The sequence below is a fragment of the Monopterus albus genome, unplaced genomic scaffold (assembly GCF_001952655.1).
Source record: "Monopterus albus unplaced genomic scaffold, M_albus_1.0 scaffold288.1, whole genome shotgun sequence".
Classification (NCBI taxonomy): domain Eukaryota; kingdom Metazoa; phylum Chordata; class Actinopteri; order Synbranchiformes; family Synbranchidae; genus Monopterus; species Monopterus albus.
In genome coordinates, this window is record NW_018128168.1 from 960,923 (window position 1) to 973,305 (window position 12,383).

Genomic DNA, 12,383 nt, shown 5'->3' on the forward strand with positions numbered 1-12,383 from the left:
GGTTAATACATAAACATTATTTGATTGTTGCCTGCTCCCTGCCTGTACCTCTGCAAGTGTGTCTGCCTGTGTGTTTTATTAAAACACACTTTGAACTCTCCCTCGTACCTCCAGTGAGTGTCTGCATTTAGCGCACTCAGCTGGTGCGCTGCATTTGTGACAACTCACGAGACAACACTCATATCAGCAACAACAGGCCATCTTGGTTATTGATTCCCTAATGTTAAAATGAAAACAGTTACCAACCTCTCGAAATTTTTTGTATAGATCCGGGTGTCTGTCTTTCAGAAGCTTTGCTAAATTGGATGTGTTGGCGCCTTTTGTCGGCAATGCTCTGTAGCAACTTTTACATAGTGGCTTGCTCGTGTCCTTCGGCTTTCCGTCGTCATTTGCTTCGTATGCAAAATAATTCCAAATAGCACTCCTGCTGTGTTGCTTATCAACTAAAGACGGTCGCGGGGGCACCGCACTCGACATCTTTCTCGCTTCACTTTACAGAGGGAAATGAGACGAAACAGGCACTGTGGTTACGTGCGGCGTTTGTGAACGCACCTTTGGAGAGAAGTGAAAGTGAAACAGAGCGCGAGTACCGGTAGTATCGATACTTCGGGAAATTGGAATTGGTACCGTTCAGAAATTCCAGAATCGATACTTATCTGAGTATCGATACTTTTGACAACCCTAGTATCAACACCTATTCTGGGTTCTGTTGGCATTGTTTTGTTTGGTGTATTTCCCAGGTAATTACTGCTGTTATGAGCAATGCATATGTTTTTCTGTGTGGGTTCCAGGCCCAGACAGAGATTCAGGCCATGATGGAGGAGAACACCTATCCTTTGTTCCTTAAGTCAGACCTGTACCTGGAGTACACACGGACAGGAGGAGAGAGCCCCAAGCCTAACGCTAGTGATCAGAGCCCTTCTTCGGGGCCAGCCAAACCTGTGCCTGGGTACCTACCTACACTCGCTGAGGATGAGGAATGGAGGTGTGTTGGTTGAACCACTAATCTAATGCTCAGGACATGTCTATTCTCTGGAATGATTAAATGATGCATTCCACAAACTTCTCTGACTCTTGTATGTGACATTAATGCAACTTAAAAACAAGCTTGTAACTTGTGAAATGGCTAAATTAATGCATCTGATGATCTTAGGTGTGGAGGAGGAGGGAGGGAGGTGGACGAAGAGAAAGAGGAGGAGTGTGGAGACACACCAGCTGGTAGGCTGACTCACAGCCTGCTGATGCAGACAGTACCACAGAGAGCCTCAGCCAGCAGGCGGAGGCAAGACAGCAGGGAGTACAGGTGTGTGTGTGCGCTTGGCTCTCTTCTTGCATTAATAATATCAGCATTGGATGACTTTCACAGTCATTCAGCCAATTTTCTTCTCACTTTTAATACCATCATGTATAGTGTACATCAGTGGCATTTACCCAGTTTACTGTAATATTCTTACAAACACTGCTCCATTTGCAAATCGGTTAATATGTATTGCTTGTTCATTTATTTGACTTTTTCCTACATATTCCATGTCAAACAGAAAAAAAGGAGTAAATTTTTTTCATCTTGATTCCTTAAAACATTTTTGTCAGCTATAACAATATATTACTACTTTTTGTGAATGAAATTTAATTGTTCTCTGTTCCTATGTGGTTTAAAAATTGTGTGAATATTACTTAAATACCTAGGGGGTGGGGTGGGGGAACTAATTAAATAGTTAAAAATAGCAAGAAACCTGCAGAGGTAGAAGCATCCAAACATGAGAAACACTGAGACATGTCCAGGTCATGGATACCACCCCCCCCACACACACACACATTGGATGAATGTGTACATGTATCAACAATTTAATGTGAGCTCACAACATGCTGATCTCTGCACTCATCCTCAGACCATGGAGGGAGCCGGTAAACCCGTACTACGCAAACATGGGTTATGCTCGGGCTCCAGCAACTAGCGCTAATGACAGTGAGCAGCAGAGCATGTCGAGTGATGCCGACACACTGTCACTGACCGACAGCAGTGTGTAAGTTCACACACGTATGCGCATTTAGTCAATACTTGTATTTTAATATCATTAATAACAATACTGCATGTCAGGTTTAATGAGCTGTGTTTGTTATTTATTGGTGTGTGTGTGTGTGTGTGTGTGTGTGTGTTTGTGCGCAGAGATGGTATTCCTCCATACCGATACCGGAAGCAGCATCGTAAGGAGATGCATGAAAGTGCCAAAGCCAATGGACGTGTGCCCCTACCTCATATACCTGTGAGTTAAACAGGGCCTATTCATTTAGCCGAATGCTACCTAGCTGTTTTTATCTAAAGCTGACTTGAAACTCTAATGTCATAAGGAATTTAACATGCTTTTACAGCTATAATTGTTATTGTAGCAGACTACTACAGATTGTTGAGGTTGTACCTTGTGTTACCTTGTAACAATTTTGTGTTGCGTTGCATTAATATCCTGAGATAAATGATTCTGATAAGCATTTATCTTTTGTCTTCCATCTTCACATTGCTGTTACTTCATTATGTTCCATTTAAAGCTTGTATTATCAGTTCCCTGAGTGAAATCTGTTGGATGCCTGTTATGTTACAAAATAGGCATTTAGATTTGAAGAGATGATGCATGTAGGCATGTAATTTTTGTGCTTGTGTGTATGTTCAGCGCACATACCGCATGCCAAAGGACATCCATGTAGAGCCTGGGAGGTTTGCTGCAGAGCTCATCAGCAGGCTGGAGACGGTTCTCAGAGAGAGAGAAGCTCAGGAAAGACTCGAAGAGAGGCTGAAACGAGTACGACTGGTGAGTGCATGGCTCTGCTCCTCATGATGGGATGGGATTTTGACACTCAGTTAAGGTATGATTCAGTCCATTCTATAATAACAAATGAATTTTACAGCAAATTGAGAACTTGTTTTATGTTCTCAGTCCAAAGACATGCAGGTTAGGTTAATTGGCAATTCAGAATCTTTATACAGTAGATCAGACTAAACATGTTGGACACTCTTAACAATTAAATCATAAGTTGTGGCATTTAACAGTACATAATCTGTGGACTCAGGTTTTACTGGTTTTGTATTAGATAATATGCATACCTCATATACATGATGGGAGTGATGTGTGTTGTTCACTGTAGCGAATGTTAGTACAGCTGCTAGTTACATGTGCTCAGCTGAGACAGATGCATAGATACTGTTTGCTTTAACAGTCCGGAAGATCTCCCACTGATAAAATGAATCAGTACTGAAGGCAGGTGGTGTTGCTTATACAGTTCATGATGTTTGTATTGATCATGCTTGATGCATGTTCAGAGCACTGTTGTCCTGAACGTTAGCAGTGGAGTTACTGTAATGCTCTCTACTGTCTGACACTCAGCTTCCAGCCTGTGTTAACCAAGCAGCAGCTCATTGCTTTTGTTGAAGATAGTTTGGCATTAGAATGAGCCTCAGGTGGCAGGGAAAACCAAACTGCAGCTCAGAGACAGTCTCACAACCATGTGCTGCAGTCTTCATCCGCACAAGTGTGTGAGAAGCTTTAACCAGAAAATTTTAAGAATTTTTAAATGACTTAAATGAGTAATTGTTTCAGCTGCCATTCAATTTTTTTGTCCTCTTTGGGAAAAGCAGATTATCTTTTATATCACTGTTTACTATATATGTGAATTGTATACTTTAAATTCTGTTCCTCATTTGCTGTAAATAGCTACTTTGAATGATATGCAGTTAGTCAGTGATGTCAACAAATGTCCAAATACGTAGGTGTGATGTTATTTCTTTATTTTGTGGTTTTGTTTTGTTTTTCTCTCAAAATATATATTATTTGAAATTTCCTAGAAGATACAGGTTGTGCAATTAATTTGTTACTTACCCTTGTGTTTTTGTGTGTCAGTAAAGGCTTTTAAGTGCTTGTCAAGTAACCAATAAAACATCTCCTGTTCACAACAGGAAGAAGAGGGCGAGGATGCTGATAGCTCCATGACAACCTCTGTATCTTCTCATAGCATACCACTCCCCCTCTCCTCAGCGTTTCCACCTCTCTACGGCGCCCGTTATTCAGAGACCACTGCTACCACAGCAACAGTTGCCACTTACGGCAGCCTGGTTGCCATGGAGGACACCCATGATGACGACCCAGAGTCTATTTTGGATGAGCATGTATCGCGCGTGATGAAAACACCAGGCTGCCAGTCGCCAGGGGCAACCAACAGCACCTTAGGAGGAGGGGGTCGACACACTCCTCCCAAATCATCACGCTCGCCTGATGGGGGTATCGGACCACCTCACTACCCTCAACACCGAGGTGGAGGTCACAGTCTGCCTGCTGCCGGTGTCAAAGGTAAGAGACTGTGGGGGGAGGGAGGGGTTCAAGGGTGAGACAGCAGAGAGACTGAACTCCAGGTGTTTTTCTTTGTAAACTTGGAATGGCAGTGCTGATGGACATAACCACTCTTCTTGGCACTGATGCTCAAGAACACTGGTTTTCAAAACTGACACTTCCTGACCATCCTTTTCTTGTCAGATGATGCACAATAACTTCTGTGGTCATGTAGCTGTCACAGTAGACAAAGTATCTGTATTGTTTTATGTTAACAAAACCCATGAAAAGACCCAAACCAACTGTTTATTATTCTGTGGTGATTGTCTGACCTCGCTGCCCTGTCTGTGTCACTCTATCCAAAAGTCCATTTGGTCCTTCTGAAGATGTAAATCTTCAAAAACAAGTCACAGGTTTATAATTTTACTCTGTTAAAAGGCTCGGTCATTTCCTAAAACACTTGGGCACTGTAGTTTTTAGCAAGGTAGGTTTATTTATATAGCACATTTTCATGCACAACAGCAATTCAGTGCATTTAACACAGTGCACACAGGAAACCGAGAACATTAAAACGCATACTTCAGTCTTCCTGAGACAAACCTCTGAGTTACTTGAACATCAGAGGCAGGCATACTTTCTTTTGGGAATTACAAATACCACCGTCCATATAGTCAACAAGACAGTCCCAGAAACCTTTAGGATAGCTTTGGCAAACTGTGGATTCTCATGGGCTGCGTTCACATGCACTTAAGTAACCAGGTTACGGCAGAAATCAAATAATCCATTTACATGCACGGCAGTAATCAGGTTACTCAAAAACCCCAATATACATGAACTCCTAGGTAATCTGACCCCACAGACACCCCCACCACCATCACTAGCCCACTGAAAGAGGGAAGGCGTTGTTTGGGTGCACCTGTAATTGGAAAAACCTGATGTCATTATGTGACTGAATCCTTCCATAAACAAAGATGGACCCAGTCGATCAAGCTTGTATTTTGGTTTCTTTAGCACTGTTTCACCTGCAAATCGTGGTATTAGTACTTTTCCATCATGTTCAGCATGATTAAGGTCTCTTCATTGCTCCAGTAGTGCTGGCTTTTTGTCTGTGCTGCTGCTGCTGTTGGGCATGTTGATAATCATCTGTTTACAACTTCCTGTTTTTCTTCAGTCACATGCCCACAAGCAGCCTTGAGGTTTGTCGTTTGCACATGTGCTCATGTAGAAAGCTGGTTACGGATATACGCGGCAGAGAAATCGGCATTCTCCATGAGAAATCTGCCTGGGGAAATCAGGTTTCCCTAATGCTCTACCCCGATTATGGAAACCAGGTTTCCCGTTTACATGACACTTAAGAAATCGGCTTACTCTAGAAATCCCACTGTAACCTGATTACTTAAGTGCCTGTAAACACAGTTGTGGTTCTCGGTGTACTTGTCAGCTAAACAATCCCATTTAGCAAACATGACTTAAACGGGAGTAAATGGTGCATTTATTGGGCACTGTTTTCAGCGGTAGATTTGGTGCTCTAGTGAATATTTACAGCAGCAAGAAGGTGTATGTGGGATTGACTCAAAATAAAGGACAATGTTTGTGTTCATTATAACGAAGAAGTAGGTCACCCAGTGTAATGGTATGTTTCATTGATGAGGTTTTAGTAGTATTCGGTCAGAAATGGAGCTCTGTGCCACAAATGAAAAAGCTGTATCAGGCTTTGGTTACACAGATTATGCCTGTTACTAGGATCTGTTCATTGTGTGCGTTTTGTTTTTAAATGGGATTTTATTGAGTGAGAAAATTATAGAATTTCACCTGCCTTGCACTTCAAATTAACACAAAGCCATGACATGCCACACTCCTGTTACTATAACGATAGTAATAAAAACCATTTCACAGTGACCTGGAGAGATTCACTGGATAGATTGGCTCTTTGAATGTGGAACTGTGGGAAATAACGTGTGCCTACTGGGTGTTTACAAACGTCAAATAAGCTACATCAACAGTGTGTTTCAGACTTCAGTACAGGATCTACTGAAGAGAGACTGGTATGTAACTGATCTTGTTCTGATATTGTTCTCAGGTATGCATCACCATAAGCAGCTGTATCACCACAGAGGAAGAGAAGGGCAAGAGGAGGCGGGCTCTAGGTCTCAGCCTAACTTTCTGTGGAACGGTGAGCCAGCCATCCAGTATCCAGGGAGAAGTCGAAACTACGCAGATGGGGCTGGGGCCAGCACACTTGAGGGTGTGGGTTACGGGTAAGCTAGTGTGGTTATATGCATAAACGTCAGTATGACTACAGCAAATTTTAAGTGCTGTCATTTCTTCAGGTGACCTCAACGTGGTTTGTTTATTTAATCTGCTCATTCTGCAGTAGTAAAGGCAGTACGCTGTCACGGCGAGGTTGTAAGAAGACTTCAGAGACATCAGGTAAAGGGGATGACAGTGGGCATGGTTTGGAGGCCCAGGTACCGCTGGAGGATCGGGAGAGAAACCAGAAGATCCTGCAGTGGATGATGGAGGGAGACAGACAAAGGAAGAGCTCACATGGGTGAGTCTGGTATTACTCATGATTAATGTAAACATTGAATTTCTTGTGTACAATTAAATGCAGAATTTCATTATAATGTTTTTTTAAAAACTTGCTTGATAATGCCATGTGGACTGCATGTGTCCACTTGCTTTCCCTTCTGAAAGCTGGATCGATTGAAGTCACTTTCATCCAGCTGTATAAAAACAGTTGGGATGCTTTGGATCTTTGGCTGGTTGTAGAGCTGTAAATCAGCTTTAGTCTCGATGACAGCATGCTCTTCTCTGTATTTTTGGTCAAATCCTCTGATACTCATCATGTCTCCCTCCATGTTGTTTTTCCAGCGGCAGCACAAGTAGCTCTAGAAGGATGGGAACCACCAGTGAGTCACCACGTCCGACCTCAGTGGAGCGACCTGGAGCCGTGCACCCCTGGGTTTCTGCCCAGCTCCGTAACAACCCCTCTTCGGTGTCCGCCACCATCCCTGGCTCATCGTCCACCCAGGTCCAGCCCTCGCACCCTTTCATCCAAGACCCAGCTATGCCCCCCAACCCAGCTCCTAACCCCCTCACCCAGTTGGAGGAGGCTAGGAGGAGGCTGGAGGAGGAAAGGAGGAGGAACACACTACAGCAGGCCAAGCAGAGGTAGTTGTCAAGTCCAAAATCACACATTTCTCTCACTGAGCTTTATTTTGTACTTGTCTCTGCATGCATTCTTTTGAGTGTTTTGACATGGATTATGCTCTCTTAAAGGCACAAGTCTGGTAAGCGCCAAGTGTGTGACAACATGACTGTTGCATACTACTTTTGTGGAGAGCCAATCCCATACCGCACATCAGTCAAAGGGCGCGTGGTGACTTTGGGCCAGTTCAAGGAGCTGCTTACCAAAAAGGGCCACTACAGGTGAAAACATCTGATGCAGTTATTCATGAAGTTTATAAGTAAATTCATAATTTGTGTTCTATAAGCTTAATGTACCTTATCCACTACTGTCATTTCAATCCATAGACTTGTATATTGACAACTAATGACGATCGATGACTGATGTGTGTCTTGTGTGTGCAGGTTCTACTTTAAGAAAGTGAGCGACGAGTTTGACTGTGGTGTCGTGTTCGAGGAAGTCCGTGACGACGATGCCATCTTGCCCATCTTTGAGGAGAAGATCATCGGGAAGGTGGAAAAGGTTGACTGAACTTTGGGATCAGGAAGATGGAACCGAACTGCAAAAAAGATCATTTGAAAAGAGGAGATGGGAAGGTGCATTCAGGTTGGATGGAAATTCAGCTGTGAGAAAACAAATCAAAGAAAGTAGAAAGCTGGAAGGAACGATGTGTGACAGAATGGAGATTGTGCTGCATGGTAGGAAGTCAAGTATTAAGAGGGCGGTTATTTTCTATGGACTATCTGAACATCTGCATCAGCGCCTGGATCAAACCCACATAAATTGAAGAAGTTTAGCCAGATGAAGCAGGAGCGGAGGAAAGGGACATAAACAACTTCACCTATCTTGTCTCCACTGTGGATATTCAAGCCGGGTTGTTAAAATCTGGTGTCTGATCAGTTTCTCACTTCCACTGCGTTGGATAGAAAGGGCTGAGAGGACTGCAGGAAGGAGAGGGAATAAAGTAGTCTTCCACTTCTGCTCTGGAGGAGTGTGTCCTCCACAGACCATTATGATGCTGCTACATTACCATGAAAACTCTTCAATCGGTGCTTGGGACAGTAAAGCAGGCAGGTTTTGTTCCATTCTGGAGCGTTTCTGCCTTTTGCTGTCTCTGTTGCTCATCAGCTGGTGACAAGGGGAGAGGACAGGGGATTTGGGGGAGTGGAATTTCTGGCCTGCTTCTCCTCTCACTGACTTCATAGCCTCAACACAGAGAAACTGTCTCACCCTTGGTTTATAGATGTCATGTAGTGATCTCTCATGTCATCGTGTTCAGACAACAGTTCTCTACAAAACTTGTTTACCAAAGCTACATATTTTTGATAAGACAAGTATCTTAGTTACTTGTTTTCATTTTATTTGAATTGTATATGTACAAGGCAGGTACTAATTTTAATGCAGCCTATTTTTGTCATATCTCAACTTGTTGTATCATGTTGTATGTTTTGAAGCTAGTTCATTGGTCATTTCAGGGCAGCCATTTTGTTTGTTTGTCTCCTCAACACCTTTGCTCCTCAGTTCTGTACTGTTTACCTATCAGTGTGCAGTTCTGTTCTGCACAACAGATTTGAAATATAGAATAACTTTGTTCCACAAGCAGAAATTCTCACAAAGAAGGGAGGCACATTAAAGGTCTGCCCTCTTTGACCACAGTGTCTGTTGTTTTTAAACAGGCCATGCTGGACTCTCATGTACCTGCTAACTTTTCTGCTATACCAAGAGCCTGTGTACGCATCTCCAAGCTCAGTCTAGGTACCCGCCTGCCTGGCCAGTGCCATTACTATCTAGAATGCTTATTCTGATGCGCGTTGGTGAGTGTGAAAGCCTGTCAGCCGTATATGCCTCAACTTGGCCAAAGAGCATATTGTGCGTCCCATATTTCTACATACAAATCCGTGCAGCCTAAGTTCATGCGTACTAATTGTATTTTTTCATCATGAGCAAAAAGCAATCTCTTCTTTCTCTTAAAGGTTCCCACATATCAACCATTGTAACTTAACTTTGAGTTTAAAATCTGGAGCGTATCTTAAAAGAATAGTTTGACACTTTTGGAAATTGCTTATTTATTTCCCTGCTCAAAATTTGGTTTAAAAAAAAAAACCGTTCATACCCCACTCGTGTCTGTGTGGTTAATATGAAGCTACGGCAAACGAACTGTTCGCTTAGTTTAGCGTAAAGAGTGAAAATGGAATGACAGTCAACTATTGATATTTTTATTATTGGTACATCTCCCTATAGTATATTTGGTCTAAAAAAAAAAAAGTAATCCCATCACAGTTTACTACAGCTGTCTAAAATATCTTTTTTTTTTCAACCAACAGTCCAAAACTGTGTTTTTAGATATTTGTTTTATTTTTTAATGCCACGAAAGACAGAAAAAGCAGTATCATGACAGTTCCTGATTTCACCTCTGGAACAAAGCCAGGGTAGCTGTTTCCAGTATTTATGCTAAACTAAGCTGGTTGTAGCTTCATATGTAACGTACGTCTGAGAAGTGAAGTGATCTTCTCATCTGCTGTCACATAAGCAACAAAGCTCATTTACAAACCTCACTGCAGTAAAGCCTCGGTGCACGCTGCACTGCGAACACACCAGCTATGTAAGCTGAATGTAATTTGACATTTCTTTAAACTTTGGCCCGCTACATCATGTCGTCCTGCCTGAGTCAACTCTAGGATTGATATCCAACTTGTGGCCTCATCGAGTGTTCTGTGTTCTCTATGCTGGTAGTTAATTGAATGTGTTCTCCAGATTTTGCAGGAATGTCAAATACAGTTTGTGCTGGGTTTCTACCCATTAAGGGAAACATAGGGTCAGAAAATATTTGTTCTTACTTCAACCCATTATGCCTTCAATATGAAATTAAAATTTTAGATATGTATTTGTTTATAAAAAAGTAATTTTAATAATCAAGCATGTTCTTTATAAAGAATGTTTTCCTGATGAGTTGAATTATATATTTTGTGTTAATGTTTATGTGCAAACCCCTATGGCCCTGATATATTGTATGTTTTGTTAGAATGGACGCCCAGGGACAGTTGAATGACAACATTTAAGACTTGTTTCTTGTGACTGTGATTTGATGGACAAAACAGCCGCGTCTGTTGTGTAGTCGGTTTGTGTGAAACACAGTGCCTTTATCATATTTGAAAATATGTTTATTGAACCAATCCATGCTTTTAATGTAAGTTTTTATTTCCATTCAGTCCTTTTTCCTGCAGTCATGCTTGCTCACTTCTGTTCTGATACATCCTCTGCTGTAAATATGTATATTATCATTTCATACTTGTCTTCAGACCTGCATCACATGATCATGGTGTTTTCTGTTTTACAAAGGTTAATGCCAGGATGTCACTGTGCTGTTCCACTTGTACATTTCTTTTACAAAGGTACTTCATAATAAAGACGTTGAATGAACCAGTCCTCTCCTTTTGCTTTCGGGCATCTGTCATTGTTCCACTAATGTTCCCAACACACTGCACATGCCTTCTAACCCTTTCTTTTTACAAAAATTAAAGTGCCGCCCACTGTTTTAAACACTATTTTGTCATTGACACATGCCCTTTTCCCACTCTGATGTGTAATATGTTTTGGTGAAGAAGACCTGTTTTCCGCATTATTTTGGAGGAAGTAATAAATACTCTTGTACAGAGAAAGTACTTTTACATTTACTCTGAAATACGTTTTGGTGTTGTACATAAATTTACTGATGAAAAAGTGTGAAGGCAGGACTTCTGCTTGTAATTAAGTATTTACATATGGTATTGCTACTTTTAACTTGTGCATATTGATTACAAGATATCAACACCTGTTCCACCACTGGTCATGGTTGTAGATCTGACATGAATGATATGAAAGGCACTGAGATTCAAACCTCCGGCTGGGAAACGACTGTTCTACCCACTGAGCCACAGTCGTCCCATCCATTTTGTTCTCATAATTTAAGCCAGTGTTTTTGGTCAGATATGTATGCAACTAAAATAAAACAACAATCTCGCGTCTAAACCAACTGTAATTCCTTAGCTATGCTTTTGTTTCTCTCTAAAACAACAATCTCGCCTCTAAACCAACTGTAATTCCTTAGCTATCAGCGTACTACATCCCATGTGATTGTGGTGATGGTATACATTAATCCTTCAGCTGACGCTAAGGCTGCGTGTCAGCGCGCACTGAGCACCATAGCCGGGCTGGAGACACAACATCCACAGGCTTTAATCCTTATCTCGGGGGACTTTAACCATGCTTCTTGGCCACCATCCCAAACTTCACCCAGTATGTAAACTGCCGCACAAGGGACAATAAAACTCTGGATCTAATGTATGCAAATGCCAGGAAGGCGTACACCTCCGCCTCCCGCCCCCCTCTAGATCGCTCTGACCACAACCTTGTTCACCTACTTCCTGTTTATACTTCAGTGGTGAAAAAAGTGTCAGCTCAGGTCAGAGTAGTAAAGGTATGGACTGTAAGGGTTAATTCCCAGTACTTCTTACCATTGCTAACTCTGAGAGATGAGGCGATCCCAGTAACTTCTAAACCGTGCTGGTTTATTCAAGGATCACAGGTAAAATTAACATTACACGCTCAGGTATCTTCCACCTCCAAACTGCACGCAGGAAGATAAAAGATGAAAGACCCCGAACCCAACAGGCCTGTACATTATATCTGTTTTGGACTAACCCCATTCTACACAGGGACGTCAAACCGTGACGTCTCTGGTGCCAGCAGTGCAGCTGGCCATAGCAGTAGTCAAAGCATGAAGAAAATCAATGTGTGTGTGTGTGTGTGTGTGTGTGTGTGTGTTGATTAAGTGGTGTGTATCTAAAAACATTCTGACAGGACATTCAGTGACATGTCCTGACATTAGGCATAAGAAG

At 42.1% G+C, this 12,383-nt stretch overlaps 1 protein-coding gene across 1 annotated transcript in view; it reads left to right on the forward strand.

Annotated features, from left to right (window-relative positions):
- The window catches only part of LOC109973291 (axin-1-like), a 16,228-nt gene extending 5,302 nt beyond the window's left edge, over positions 1–10,926 (forward strand). The window contains exons 2-12 of the mRNA XM_020622764.1: positions 792–985; positions 1,154–1,303; positions 1,890–2,024; positions 2,168–2,264; positions 2,667–2,804; positions 3,947–4,337; positions 6,397–6,574; positions 6,691–6,867; positions 7,191–7,490; positions 7,599–7,748; positions 7,911–10,926. Of these exons, the coding sequence (XP_020478420.1) occupies positions 792–985; positions 1,154–1,303; positions 1,890–2,024; positions 2,168–2,264; positions 2,667–2,804; positions 3,947–4,337; positions 6,397–6,574; positions 6,691–6,867; positions 7,191–7,490; positions 7,599–7,748; positions 7,911–8,037 (2,037 nt within the window). The 3' untranslated portion in view covers positions 8,038–10,926. The remainder of the gene's footprint in view (positions 1–791; positions 986–1,153; positions 1,304–1,889; positions 2,025–2,167; positions 2,265–2,666; positions 2,805–3,946; positions 4,338–6,396; positions 6,575–6,690; positions 6,868–7,190; positions 7,491–7,598; positions 7,749–7,910) is intronic.
- Positions 10,927–12,383: the final 1,457 nt, after the last annotated feature.